Source organism: Peromyscus leucopus, chromosome 5 (assembly GCF_004664715.2).
Source record: "Peromyscus leucopus breed LL Stock chromosome 5, UCI_PerLeu_2.1, whole genome shotgun sequence".
NCBI lineage: Eukaryota > Metazoa > Chordata > Mammalia > Rodentia > Cricetidae > Peromyscus > Peromyscus leucopus.
Genome location: NC_051067.1, coordinates 85,495,809 through 85,507,286, shown reverse-complemented (window position 1 = coordinate 85,507,286; position 11,478 = coordinate 85,495,809). Strand labels below are relative to the sequence as shown.

Genomic DNA, 11,478 nt, shown 5'->3' with positions numbered 1-11,478 from the left:
CCAGGGCCTTAGCAAGCACTCAACCACTGAGCTAAAACCCCAACCCAAGTTGTAGGTTCTGGCATTCCATACTTTTTTTCTCTCTACACAGGGTTTCTCTGTGTAGCTTTAGCGCCTTTCCTGGAACTCACAGAGATACGGATTAAAGGCGTGCACCACCACTGCTTGGCCATACTTGTCACTTTTAAGCCTAAAATCCAACTGAATTTGGGGAAAGAAACCAGAAAACCTTCATATATCTAGGGGGTAGAGGTGTGTGGCTCATCAGAGCACCTGGTTTAGGATGCAGGGAGCCCTGAGTTTAATTAACCCCCATATACACTTGCACATTGGGATCAGCACATTTCTATGACTAGTGCATCTTCCTGCCCACCACTCCCCGGATGATAAAAGCCGGAGAGGTAATCTGACCAGCCCAAGTCACAGTCTGAGCTCAGAGTTCAAGCCTCTGCAGTTCCATTTCAGCCCCTGCCAGTCCCTTATTGCCAAGGCATACAAAGACAAGCTGAGTTAAGTCAACGCTTTTTATTATCAGTTACATGCTTTCATAGAAAGGCGTGGAGAATAGGCCAGGGTTGTAAAAAAAAAAAAAAAATGACGTTTCTACACATTGCTCTATTTACACGCGGCTGAGGGGGTCCCACTTCAGGCGCAGCAGCTGCACTTGTCCGAAGCCTCTTTGCAGATGCATCCCTGGGAGCACTTTGCACAGCCCACCGGGCAACAGGAGCAGCAGCCTAGGGGAGAAGAGTTGACCATGAGGGAAAAAAGGGACCCCATCTGGATGCTCCCGGGGTGTGGCAGGGCGAACCGGGGTGGCAGGGACTGGATGGGGAGCGAAGAGTAGAGAGAGGATCCAACTTACTTTTCTTGCAGGACGTGCATTTGCACTCTTTGCATTTGCAAGACCCGGTGCAGGAGCAGGATCCATCTGCAGGAACAAGACAGTGAGCACGACCAGGCGCATCTAGGAACTCAGGTGCAAATCCCCGACCCAGCTTGGGCGAGCCATTATCTCAAGGACTTGTTAAAAGGGGCTCTTACAGAATTCGTTGGGAAGTAGCAGCCGGTAGTACTCGGAAAGTACTAGAAAAGGGGCCCAAACAGCTTGTCTGGCTCTCCTAGAAATTTAGGTTGCAGAGGCCGGTCAGCAGTCTCCCTTACCTGTGGCACAGGAGCAGTTAGGGTCCATGGCGAGTGGAGGTGGCGGCTGAAGACCGATGACAAGCCGGAACTGAAGTGCTAGGAGAAGGTGTGATGGAGAGAAGCGCGTGGAGCGCTGCCTTTATAGCGCGGGAAGGAGTTGGGGGCGAGCGCAAAAGCCCCGCCCATGTGGGTGTGTAGGGGGGGGACACCAACTGCACACGCCCCTGCCGCCTGCGCACGTGGAATCTCGCCTGCACACGCCCCGCAGCCTGCGCACGACTCGCAGTCTGCAAGCGTCCCTCTTCCTGCACGCGGGACACCGCCTGCACACGCCCCCTTGCTGAGTCACGCCCCTCTCCGCACGGCGCACGGGCTGAGCGCACAGCGCTGAGCGCAAAGGGTCTGCCCTCGGGTCCCGGGCGGGTTCCTGGAAGCTTGCCCACCCCTGCTTTGCCGCGCCCTGGGGCGCGTGAGGGGTCGGGTGCAGAGGGGGCTGCCCAGTTTCCCCAGCGCTCACAGCTTCCCGCCCTTATCGTGTGTGCTAACCTGTATGAAAGCGGGGCTTGGAGACCCTGCTTACAGAAAAACTATGTTGGAAATGTGAACAGGTTACAAAAGCCAGTCCTAGCCCAGACTTGGACACTGTTGGTGAGGTCCTCACTGCGGATCCCGTGCTGCGGGGCACTGAGTTAGAACTCTCAATCTTTCCTTACAACGTGGGGAAGGACGGTTCGTTATTCTCACCGTAGGCGGTGGAAACGGAGGCGCAGTCACGTAGTCACTTGCCTAAGATGAGTGTAGGGTTCGAATACGCTGAGGCGCCAGTACTTAAGGCAGAGAGGCTAGAGACTGGGAAGACATTTATTCTTGGGGGAAGCCAGGGTGAACAGGGGAAAGTGTTGAAGATCTTTGGGGGAGGTGGCATTCAAGAGCACGGGAGCAGTCCGGTCTGGAAGGATATAGACCAGTGCCTTCTGCCTGAGGGCAACGGGGTGTTACATGCCAAGCAGGGTGGGCCAGATGGTAGTGTTCTGGAACACGCGGAAGGAAAGCCCTACAAAAACTTCTCCCACCCCCACCCCACGGGTGGATGCTGAGGGAAAGAGTGGAGAGGGCAGCCAGATTTCTCTCCCTGGAGGCACATGGTGTTTCCCCGCTTGCTCAAGCCTGCTGAAATCGTACATGAAGTCATAGGAGGGAAGTCTGTGTCATCTAAAGGGCCAGGAAACAGTTACCGGAAGCTTCCTGGCAGGCTCGGGTAGACATTCAGGGAGGCTGTGGGGGGGGGGGGGGGGGGTGAGGTGTCCCAGGACAGGCTGTCCTTGCAGCTCTTACTGTAAACTGGGGAAATGCCTTCTTGGCTCAGCACACGCATCACTTTCTCCTGGATACCTTCCAGCCCCGATGCCCACGGCTGCCCATGGAATGTGTAGTAAACATCCTGTCCTTTCCCTTCCCGGCACTTTCCATGGCTGCACTGTGTTTGAACTTAAGCCTGACTGATACCTGAGCCGCGGTGCTCCCTTCCCAGACTGAGCTGAGAGCAGTCTTTGCCCCTGTTGGACACTCGAGCCGAGCCTCAAGCCAGGATGGAGTTGGTGGTCACCACTTGCTAAATTGGGTAAAATCCTGCATTATTACTCCTGCCCGGTTCCCACTTCCCATTAGGACTCTGATTTTAAAAATGAAAGTAAGCTGAATGTAGTGGCCAGTGTCGTTAACCCCAGCACTCAGGAGGGAGAAGCAAGCCGATTTCTGTGAGTTTAAGGCCAGCCTCGTCTACTTGGGGAATTCCAGTCTATTCTTGGGTACTTAATGAGATTCTGTCTCGGGGTTGGGGATTTAGCTCCGTGGTAGAGCGTGGTAGGCCCTGGGTTCGATCCTCAGTTCCAAAAATAAATAAATAAATAAATAAAAAGATTCTGTCTCAACAAACAAAAAACACAAACACAGTGAAAAAGAGAGTCAAGTTTGGTTGGTGTGGCTACTAATCCTAGCACTCTGGAAGCCCAGGCAGGATTGTAAAAGCCAGGCTATGCTGGGCTAGACTGTGTCAAAACATAAAATGAGGGCTAGGAATGCAGCTTAGTGGTAGAGTGCTTGCTTAGAAAGTGAGAGACCCTAGATTTAATTCCCAGCATGGCACATTGTGGTGTGTGTGTGTGTGTGTGTGTGTGTGTGTGTGTGTGTGTGTAGAAAAGCTCAAAGTCGCCACCCTGATATCTGTCACTCACGGAAGTGAGAACACTGCAAAGTGGGGAGAGGGGAGCTGTCTGATGGGATTTGGCCCCTCGTTTGCCCTTGGGGTGCTCCTCCCTCTTCACCTGTCCATGCCTTCAGCCCTCGGTCTGTCCCAGACACTGAACCGCATGTGTGAACACTACCCTCAGCTGCATCCCCAGACCTCTGTGTAGTTCTCAACCTCATGGACTCGTTTGTCAAATAATCAAATGATATTAAAACTCAAAGGTCACCTCCAAACCTCCTCAGATTTGATTATTTAATGATTTTCTTTTCTCCATGTTGGTGTGTGGGGGCATATGCATGTTTTGCATGTGTGTTTTTCTTGTATGTGGAGGTCCTAGGCTAGTATCAGGAATTATACTTCATTTGGCCTATGTGGTGGTGTAAATGAGTATGGCCCCCATAGACTCATATCTTTGAATGGTCAGTTCTCAGCTGGTGAACTATTTCAGAAAAATTAGGAGGGATGGCCTTGTTGGAGAAGGTGTGGGGGAATGTCTTTCTGTATGCTGTGAATATGTGTTGCTCTGATTGGTTGATAAATAAACCTGTTTGACCTATGGCAAGGCAGCTTAGAGGCAGGCGGGAAATTCAAAGGGAGAGACAGGAAGAAGGCGGAGAGAGATGCCAGCCAGATGCTCAGGGAGCAACTTGTAATGGGATGCAGGTAAAGCCATGGAACATGTAGCAATATATAGATTAATAGTTATGGGCAGTACTTCATTCTTGCCCGCTCTTGTGCTGAGGCCCAGGTTCTATATCATTTACACCCTGCACTATAGAATTGTAGGCCTTTGTTGAATTAGCTGTTGGAGAGGGCAAGAGACACATTGGGAGGTCAATCCCAGTTAAGACAGCTATTGAAACAGGCTGTCTCCCATCTGAGTGTGAGCCAGTTAGCAGAGTACTGGTGTGCACTAAGGTCTGGGTCCATCTCTACCACTGTGTAAACTGTATCTGTGGGTACATGCTTGTAACCCCAGCATTTGGGAGATGCAGAAGGGAGGGCCTGGATATTCAAGGTCATCTGTGGCTACATAGCAATCCCGAGGCCAGCACAGGATACTAAGACCCTGGGGGGGGGGGAATGCCTAATACAGATGCCAGCATTGGTTAACGAATAGGACGTGGTTAGGCCCCTTGTCTTCCTTGGGAGATCCTGTGTTCTCTGGTTCCCATCACAAGTATAGTCTGTCTGGTCTTAGCTCCTCCTCCTCTTACCGACCCTGCCTTCACTTTGTGGTTACATGATTTTTCTATCACTTCGTAATAAATTAACCCACAGCTTCCCAGCTAACTAGAACACACATATGCTGTCATACATGCAGTTTTTGTTTTGTTTTGTTTTTTGTTTATTGTTTTTAGAGACAGGGTTTCTCTGTGTAGCTTTGGAGCCTGTCCTGGATCTCACTTTGTAGACCAGGCTGGCCTCAAACTCACGGAGATCCGCCTGCCTCTGCCTCCTGAAGTGCTGGGATTAAAGGCGTGCGCCACCATGCCCGACTATACATGCAGTTTTTGTGGGAAGCAGGTATTAGGCTAAGTTTATCTGGGCCCTCTGGCTCAGAGTCTGTCTCAACAGATTGCAAATCCAGGCTCCTGCCCAGCTAACAGTCATCCCAAGGGTGACTTGGAACAAGATCTGCACCCAAGCTCCCTCCTGTGGTGGTAGGCAGTACTTCATTCTTGCCCGCTGTTGTGCTGAGGCCCAGGTTCTATAGTTCACACCCTGAACTATAGAGTTCAAGGTCAGCATGGGCAACTTAGTGAGACTCTGTCTCAAAATAAAAAGTAAACTAAGGTGGCTGGAGAGATGGCTCAGAGGTGAAGAGCACTGGCTGCTCTTCCATAGGTTCCTGAGTTCAATTCCCAGCAACGACATGGTGGCTCACAACCATCTATAATAAGATCTGGTGCCCTCTTCTGGCATATATGCAGGTAGAACACTGCATACATAATTTAAAAAGTAAACTAAGTAAATAAATGTATGTATGATGGGGGCCTGGGCTGCTTAAATCTCTGTGGTTGTCAGCATGCACTGGTCCATTAATACTGGAAAAATATGTGATCTGCGTAGATCCAGCATTTTATGATTGCAGGATCTGTTGTCCACCCCTCGGGAAAGCACAGTAGTGGGGAGTGGTAGTCTAAAACATTAGATGATTGAGCCGGTCCCAAGGTTGTGAGCATGGGAGAGCTGTCTCCATTACTCATTTGTCACGTGGAGGTGTGGGCAAAGAAAAGATGCTCCCTCCCCCATCAATGCCTGAGGCAAGCTGGACAGCTGGTGCTGAGGGCATAAGAGTGGTGGCGCACGCCTTTAATTCCAGCACTCGGGAGGCAGAGCCAGGCAGATCTCTGTGAGTTCGAGGGCAGCCTGGGCTACAGAGCGAGTTCCAGAATAGGTTTCAGAAGCCACACAAAGAAACCCTGTCTCAATTTATATATATATATATATATATATATATATATATATATATATATATGCAAATCATTAGGCTTAACCCCCGCAGGGGCCTCTCACAGGCACCCCAGAGCTAGGGCCTTTGTCAGAGTCTGGCTTCCTGGGGCAAAGGCAACCGCTTGCTCTTTGATTCCAGGCCTTTTTCCCTCCTGCTCCCTGTGTCTAGAATACTCTTCTCGCTAGTCCATTTGTTGGGTCTCAGTCTAAAGGCCATAGCCTGACACTGCACCAGGGGAGCTGAGGCAGGAAAATTGTGAGTAGATAATCCCGGGCTTCTCATGGGCTCCAAAAACAAAATAAATATATTGGTCCAGGTGGCTCATCCCTGTAATCTCAGCACTTAGGGAGTAGATGTAGGAGACAGAAGTTCAAAGTCATCTTTGGCTACATAGTGAGTTTGAGGTCAGCCTGGTGTACAAAAGACAGTCTCAGGAAAATCCTCACAACACAACAAACTTGATCAACCCATCAATAAATCAATAAAGACCACTCCTCAAAAAGTCTTCTGTACTCTAAAATTTGCTGAGTCCCTCTGTTCCCAGCCAGTATATCCCTTCTCCGTACCACTTCATACAGTCACAGCCACTGGTCCACACCTCAAGCTCGTTACTCAGTCTGTGTTTACGTGAATCCAGTCCTTCCAGCAACCTGGTAATATAGGGATGACTGTTATAGACATTTTCGTTTATGTTTATTTGTTTGTTTGTTTGTTTTGAGACAAGGTTTTTCTGTGTAGCCCTAGCTGTCCTGAAACTCACTCTGTAGACCAGGTCAGCCTCAAACTCAGAGATCCGCCTGCCTCTGCCTTCTGAGTGCTGGGATTAAAAGTGTACACCACCACTGCCTGGCCATTTTATTCTTTGTCTTTGGGATTTTGTTTTGTTTTGTTTTTTGAGACGGAGTCTTACTGTGTATCCCTGGTTGGCCTGGGATTCACAGAGAACCATGTACCTCTCCTTCTCTAGTGCTGGAATTAACGGTAAGAACCACCACACACCTGGCAGGATTTTTTAAAGTATTTTTTTTTTTTTATTAATTGGGCAGTGGTAGTATATGCCTTTAATCCCAGCACTTGGGAGGCAGAGACAGGCCGATTACTGTGAGTTAAGAGAACAGCTCAGTCTACAAAGCAAGTTACAAACAGCCAGGACCTTACATAGAGAAAACTTGTGTAGAAAAAGAAATATTTTTCATTGCTTTTCTTTATTTTATTTTATTTTTTATTTTTTTTTGGTTTTTCGAGACAGGGTTTCTGTGTGTAGCTTTTCGCCTTTCCTGGAACCCAGGCTGGCCTTGAACTCACAGAGATCTGCCTGCCTCTGCCTCCTGAGTGCTGGGATAAAAGGTGTGTGCCACCACCGCCCGGCTTGCTTTATTTTTTAATGATTTATTTTGATTATATTTTAGTGTGTGTGAGTGTGAGCATGTGACTACAGATGCCGGCAGAGGCCAGAGGTGTCTAATCCCCCTGGAGCTATCGTTACGGGCAGCCGTGAGCCACTTGGTGTGGGCACTGGGGATGAACTTGAGTCCTCTGCTGTGGTTGGGGTATGTGCACATGAATGCAGGTGGCCTCAAGAGTCCTAAGAGTGTATCAAATCCCCTGGAGCTGGAGTTACAGGTTGCTGTTAACCGCCCGATATGGGTGCTGGTCACCAGACTCATGTCCTCTACAAGAGCAGCAAGTGCCCCTAACCACTGAGCCATCTCTCCAGCCCTTATTTTTGTTTTTGAGACAGGGTCTCACTCTGTAGCCCAGGCTGAACTCAAACTCATGGCAATCCTACTGTCTCAGCCTCCTGGGTGCCGAAGTTACAGGTGTGAGTCACCATTGCCCAGCCATTATTCACCTTTTACAAAGGGGGAAACTGAGGCTGGAAGATGACAGTTGAAGCAGAAGGCCCTCTATGGCAAAGGCCAAGTGGGTAGCTGAGCTGCCGGCTGAGGCTTTTGGCCTGGAGGTGTCTCTGGCTGCTGGTGTTGAAGTGGCTTTGTGTACAGCCTGTCTCCCCGGGAGGCTGTAGCTGGTCTTGTTGTGGTTACCATGCTGGTCTGGCCTCTGGTCCAGCGCCTGGCTTGGGATGGGATGACAACAATGAAGTCCTGCCAGAGCTGAGGCAGTCAGGACCTACCTGTGATGAGCCAGTTTTCAAGTCTGCATTTGTTCATGGGGGGGGGGTTCAGCTCCCACAGTGGTGGTACAGAGAATCGTCAGAGTGCCCTTCTTTGTGGTACTTGTCCCCACGCTGGGCACATCAGCCCCAGGGCCAGGCCCTGCCACCCTACACGCTTCTCTGAACACAGGTTCCAGGTTTTGATTTCCTTCTATGGTTCACAAATGGCTTCTTCACAGTCTTCCTGAGCCTCCCTCCTGAGGAGGGCTCTTATTTTCTTTCTCCTCTGCACACCAACCCACCCCCCACTCCTCACTCCCCACCCCAGCCACTTCAATTATTCCAGGCTGGCCTTGAACTCCAGATCATTCTTCCTCTACTCCCAAGTGTTAGGATTACCAACATATGCCACCATACCTGGCTGCATCTCCCTTCTTAAAGCCATAAGAACACTGGTGACACACGCTTTTGATCCCAGCACTCAGGAGACAGAGTCAGGCGGATCTCTGTGAGTTCAAGGCCAGCCTGATCTACAGTGCAAACTCCAGGCCAGGCACCAAAACTACACAGAGAAAACCTTTCTCAGGGTGGGGTCTGGGGGGAAGCCATCAGAGCTTAGGGCCCCTTCTTCAAGCCTCAGATTCCTCATGTGTCAAACAAGGCAAGGCCTTGATATCCTTGGTCTAAAAGGGTCTCCAGCTCCAGAGGCTCTCAAGTTCCCATCCCATCCAGGATGTTCTTTTTTTTTTTTTTTTTTTTTTTTTTTTTTGGCTTTTCGAGACAGGGTTTCTCTGTGTAGCTTTGCGCCTTTCCTGGAACTCACTTGGTAGCCCAGGCTGGCCTCGAACTCACAGAGATCCGCCTGGCTCTGCCTCCCGAGTGCTGGGATTAAAGGCATGCGCCACCACCGCCCGGCCCAGGATGTTCTTGAGATGGCCTTACCCTTCCCACCAGGCCAGGAACTCTGGAAAGGACACAAGCTGTCTGTTGTTTGTTTTAGAACAAGTCATGGTGACATTTAGGCATCCATAAATGCTTCGTGATACAATGGTTTGGAGGTCTGGGTTGAGATGGTAGATTCCGTAAATAAGTCCCCTGTGCTTGCTCAAAGTCGATCATCCTCTAAGCCTCTGAAGGATGAAATACAAAGCACATCACTGGACAAAGTTGGATGACACATACTGTCCAATTTCAAATTTACCCAAAAGCCGCAGTAGTCAGGGCTTGGGCTGGGAGGTGTAGCGGGCTTTCTTGGACTGCCAGCTACCAAATCATGACATGGAGACTTCTTATTAGTTATGAGTTCTCGGCCTTAGCTTACGTTTGTTTCTAGCTAGCTTTTGTTTTTTAACTTAGATTAACCCATTTCTATTCATCTATGTGCTGCCCCTAGGCTCATTAACCTCATCTATGTACTGTCCATCCAGCTTTCCTGCTTCTTCCATGCCTGGCTGGCCTTTTGCTGGCTGGCTGCGAGCTGGCTGCTCCCCTTTTTTCTCTGCCCACCAGCCCTGCCCATCCCTTTTCTGCCTAACTATTGGTGGTTCAACATTTTATTAGACTAATCAAGTGCCTTAGGCAGGCAAGGTAAAACAGCAGCACATCTTTACATAGTTAGACAAATAGTCTCTCCCACAACAGGGAGGGGTAGAGACGGGCTGTAATCTTGAGTTCAAGGCCAGCTTGGGCTATATAGCAAGACAATTTCTCAAAACACCAAAACCTAAACAAATGAACAACAACAAAAAGCAAAACCCAGCCCTCTCCCCAAACCAGTACAAACCGGCCTGTGAGTGCTGCCTCTTTCCTTTTGGTCCCTGTCTCCTTCCTTGGGACAACCCCCCCCCCCCATGGGAGGATCCTGAGTGCTCGTTCAGCCCCAAGCTGGTCCAGAGGAAATAGTAAAGTTTTCCCTGAGGCCCTGGAGCTCCCCAGCATCCCCCTCTCATGTAGCCTCAGTCTACAGAAAGATTCCATCCCCAGTCTTTTCACTCACCTCAGGGTCTGGACCAAAGCTAATGAATAAATGTTTAATAAGACTCCCTCCCCAAAGAAACCCTAAACAACCAAAGTATGCAGTGTTGGTGCAAGGACAAGTATGTAGATCAGTGGAGCAGATTTGAATCTGAAAGGGAGTTAGCAGATGTATGTATGGTCACCCACCTGTAAATGTACTTAATGCCACCATATATTTAAACATGGTAAATTTTATGTTAACAATATAGAGAGAACAATGGGTAAAACTTTCAAATAGACATGTCACCAAAGAAAGCACTAGTAAGCATGTGAAAAGATGATAGTGTAAATCAAAGCAACAGTGATGGCCATGGATGGTGGTGCACACCTGTAATCCCAGCACTAGAGGCCGAAGGATTGACATGAATTTTGAGACCAACCAGGGCTGAATAGCAAGACTCCATCTACAACAAAACATGAACAAAAGCAAGACAGCATCAGTAAGAACAAAACAAACACTAAACCCAATGAGGGCTGGAGATGTAGTCAACGGCAGAACACTCACCCTAACTTGCACAAGGAGGGCCTGTGTGGGTCTACATCACTACAAAAAGTAAGTAGGATAAAATATATAAAACTGCACTGATGCTGCTTTATGCTTACTGAATTGGGTATAATATAAGGCAAAACAAAACAAATGTTGGTGAGAATATAGAGAAACTGGAACCCTACTATTCATTGCTGATAGAAATATAAAATGGAGTGCTGTGGATATCACTCTATATAAATAAAACACTGATGGCCAATGACCAGGCAGGAAGTATAGGCGGGACAAAGAGAGAGGAGAATTGGGGAAACAGGAAGAAGGGGAGAGAGACACTGCAGCCACCGCCAGGATAAGCAGCATGTAAAGACGCCGGTAAGCCACCAGCCACGTGGCAAGGTATAGATTTATAGGAATGGGTTAATTTAAGATATAAGAACAGTTAGCAAGAAGCCTGCCACGGCCATACAGTTTATAAGTGATATAAGTGTCTGAGTGATTACTTTATATGTGGATTGTGGGGCCGGGTTTGGTGGAACCTGGAGAGAAGCTCTCCAGCAACAATGGAGGCCGAGCTGTGGTGGCGTGTGCCTTTAATCCCAGCAGTTGGGAGGCAGACACAGGCAGATCTCTGTGAGTTCGAAGTCAGCCTGGTCTACAGAGTGAGTTCCAGGACAGGCTCCAAAGCTACACAGAAGACCCTGTCTTGAAGAAAACAAAAACAAACAAACAAAAAAAGAAATATAAAGTGGTTCCATCACTTTGGAAAGCATTTTGTCAGTGTCTCTAAAAGTTAAAGTAGATGGAGATGTAGCTTAATAGGAGTGTGCTTGCTTGGCTTGTAGGAGGCCCTGGGTTTGACTCTTAATCATCAAAATAAAAGGTTAATCATAGAGTTAAATGTAGGCAAGTAATCCCACTCTAGATAGCTCCCCAAGAAGAATCAGATCGACAGATAAATGACTCTGGCACAAACACTAGCCATTTGTGAACACAGCTCTCACTCAAAG

General features: G+C 48.8%; 1 protein-coding gene across 1 annotated transcript; it reads right to left on the bottom strand.

Moving 5' to 3' along the window:
• Nucleotides 1–510: 510 nt before the first annotated feature.
• On the bottom strand, nucleotides 511–1,278 carry LOC114694511 (metallothionein-2). The gene is made up of 3 exons (XM_028871479.2): nucleotides 1,165–1,278; nucleotides 866–931; nucleotides 511–737 (listed from the first exon to the last, which is right to left on the bottom strand). Exons 1-3 carry the CDS (start codon nucleotides 1,190–1,192, stop codon nucleotides 646–648), a joined length of 186 nt encoding a protein of 61 aa, XP_028727312.1. The 5' UTR covers nucleotides 1,193–1,278; the 3' UTR covers nucleotides 511–645.
• Between the last annotated feature and the right edge of the window lie 10,200 nt (nucleotides 1,279–11,478).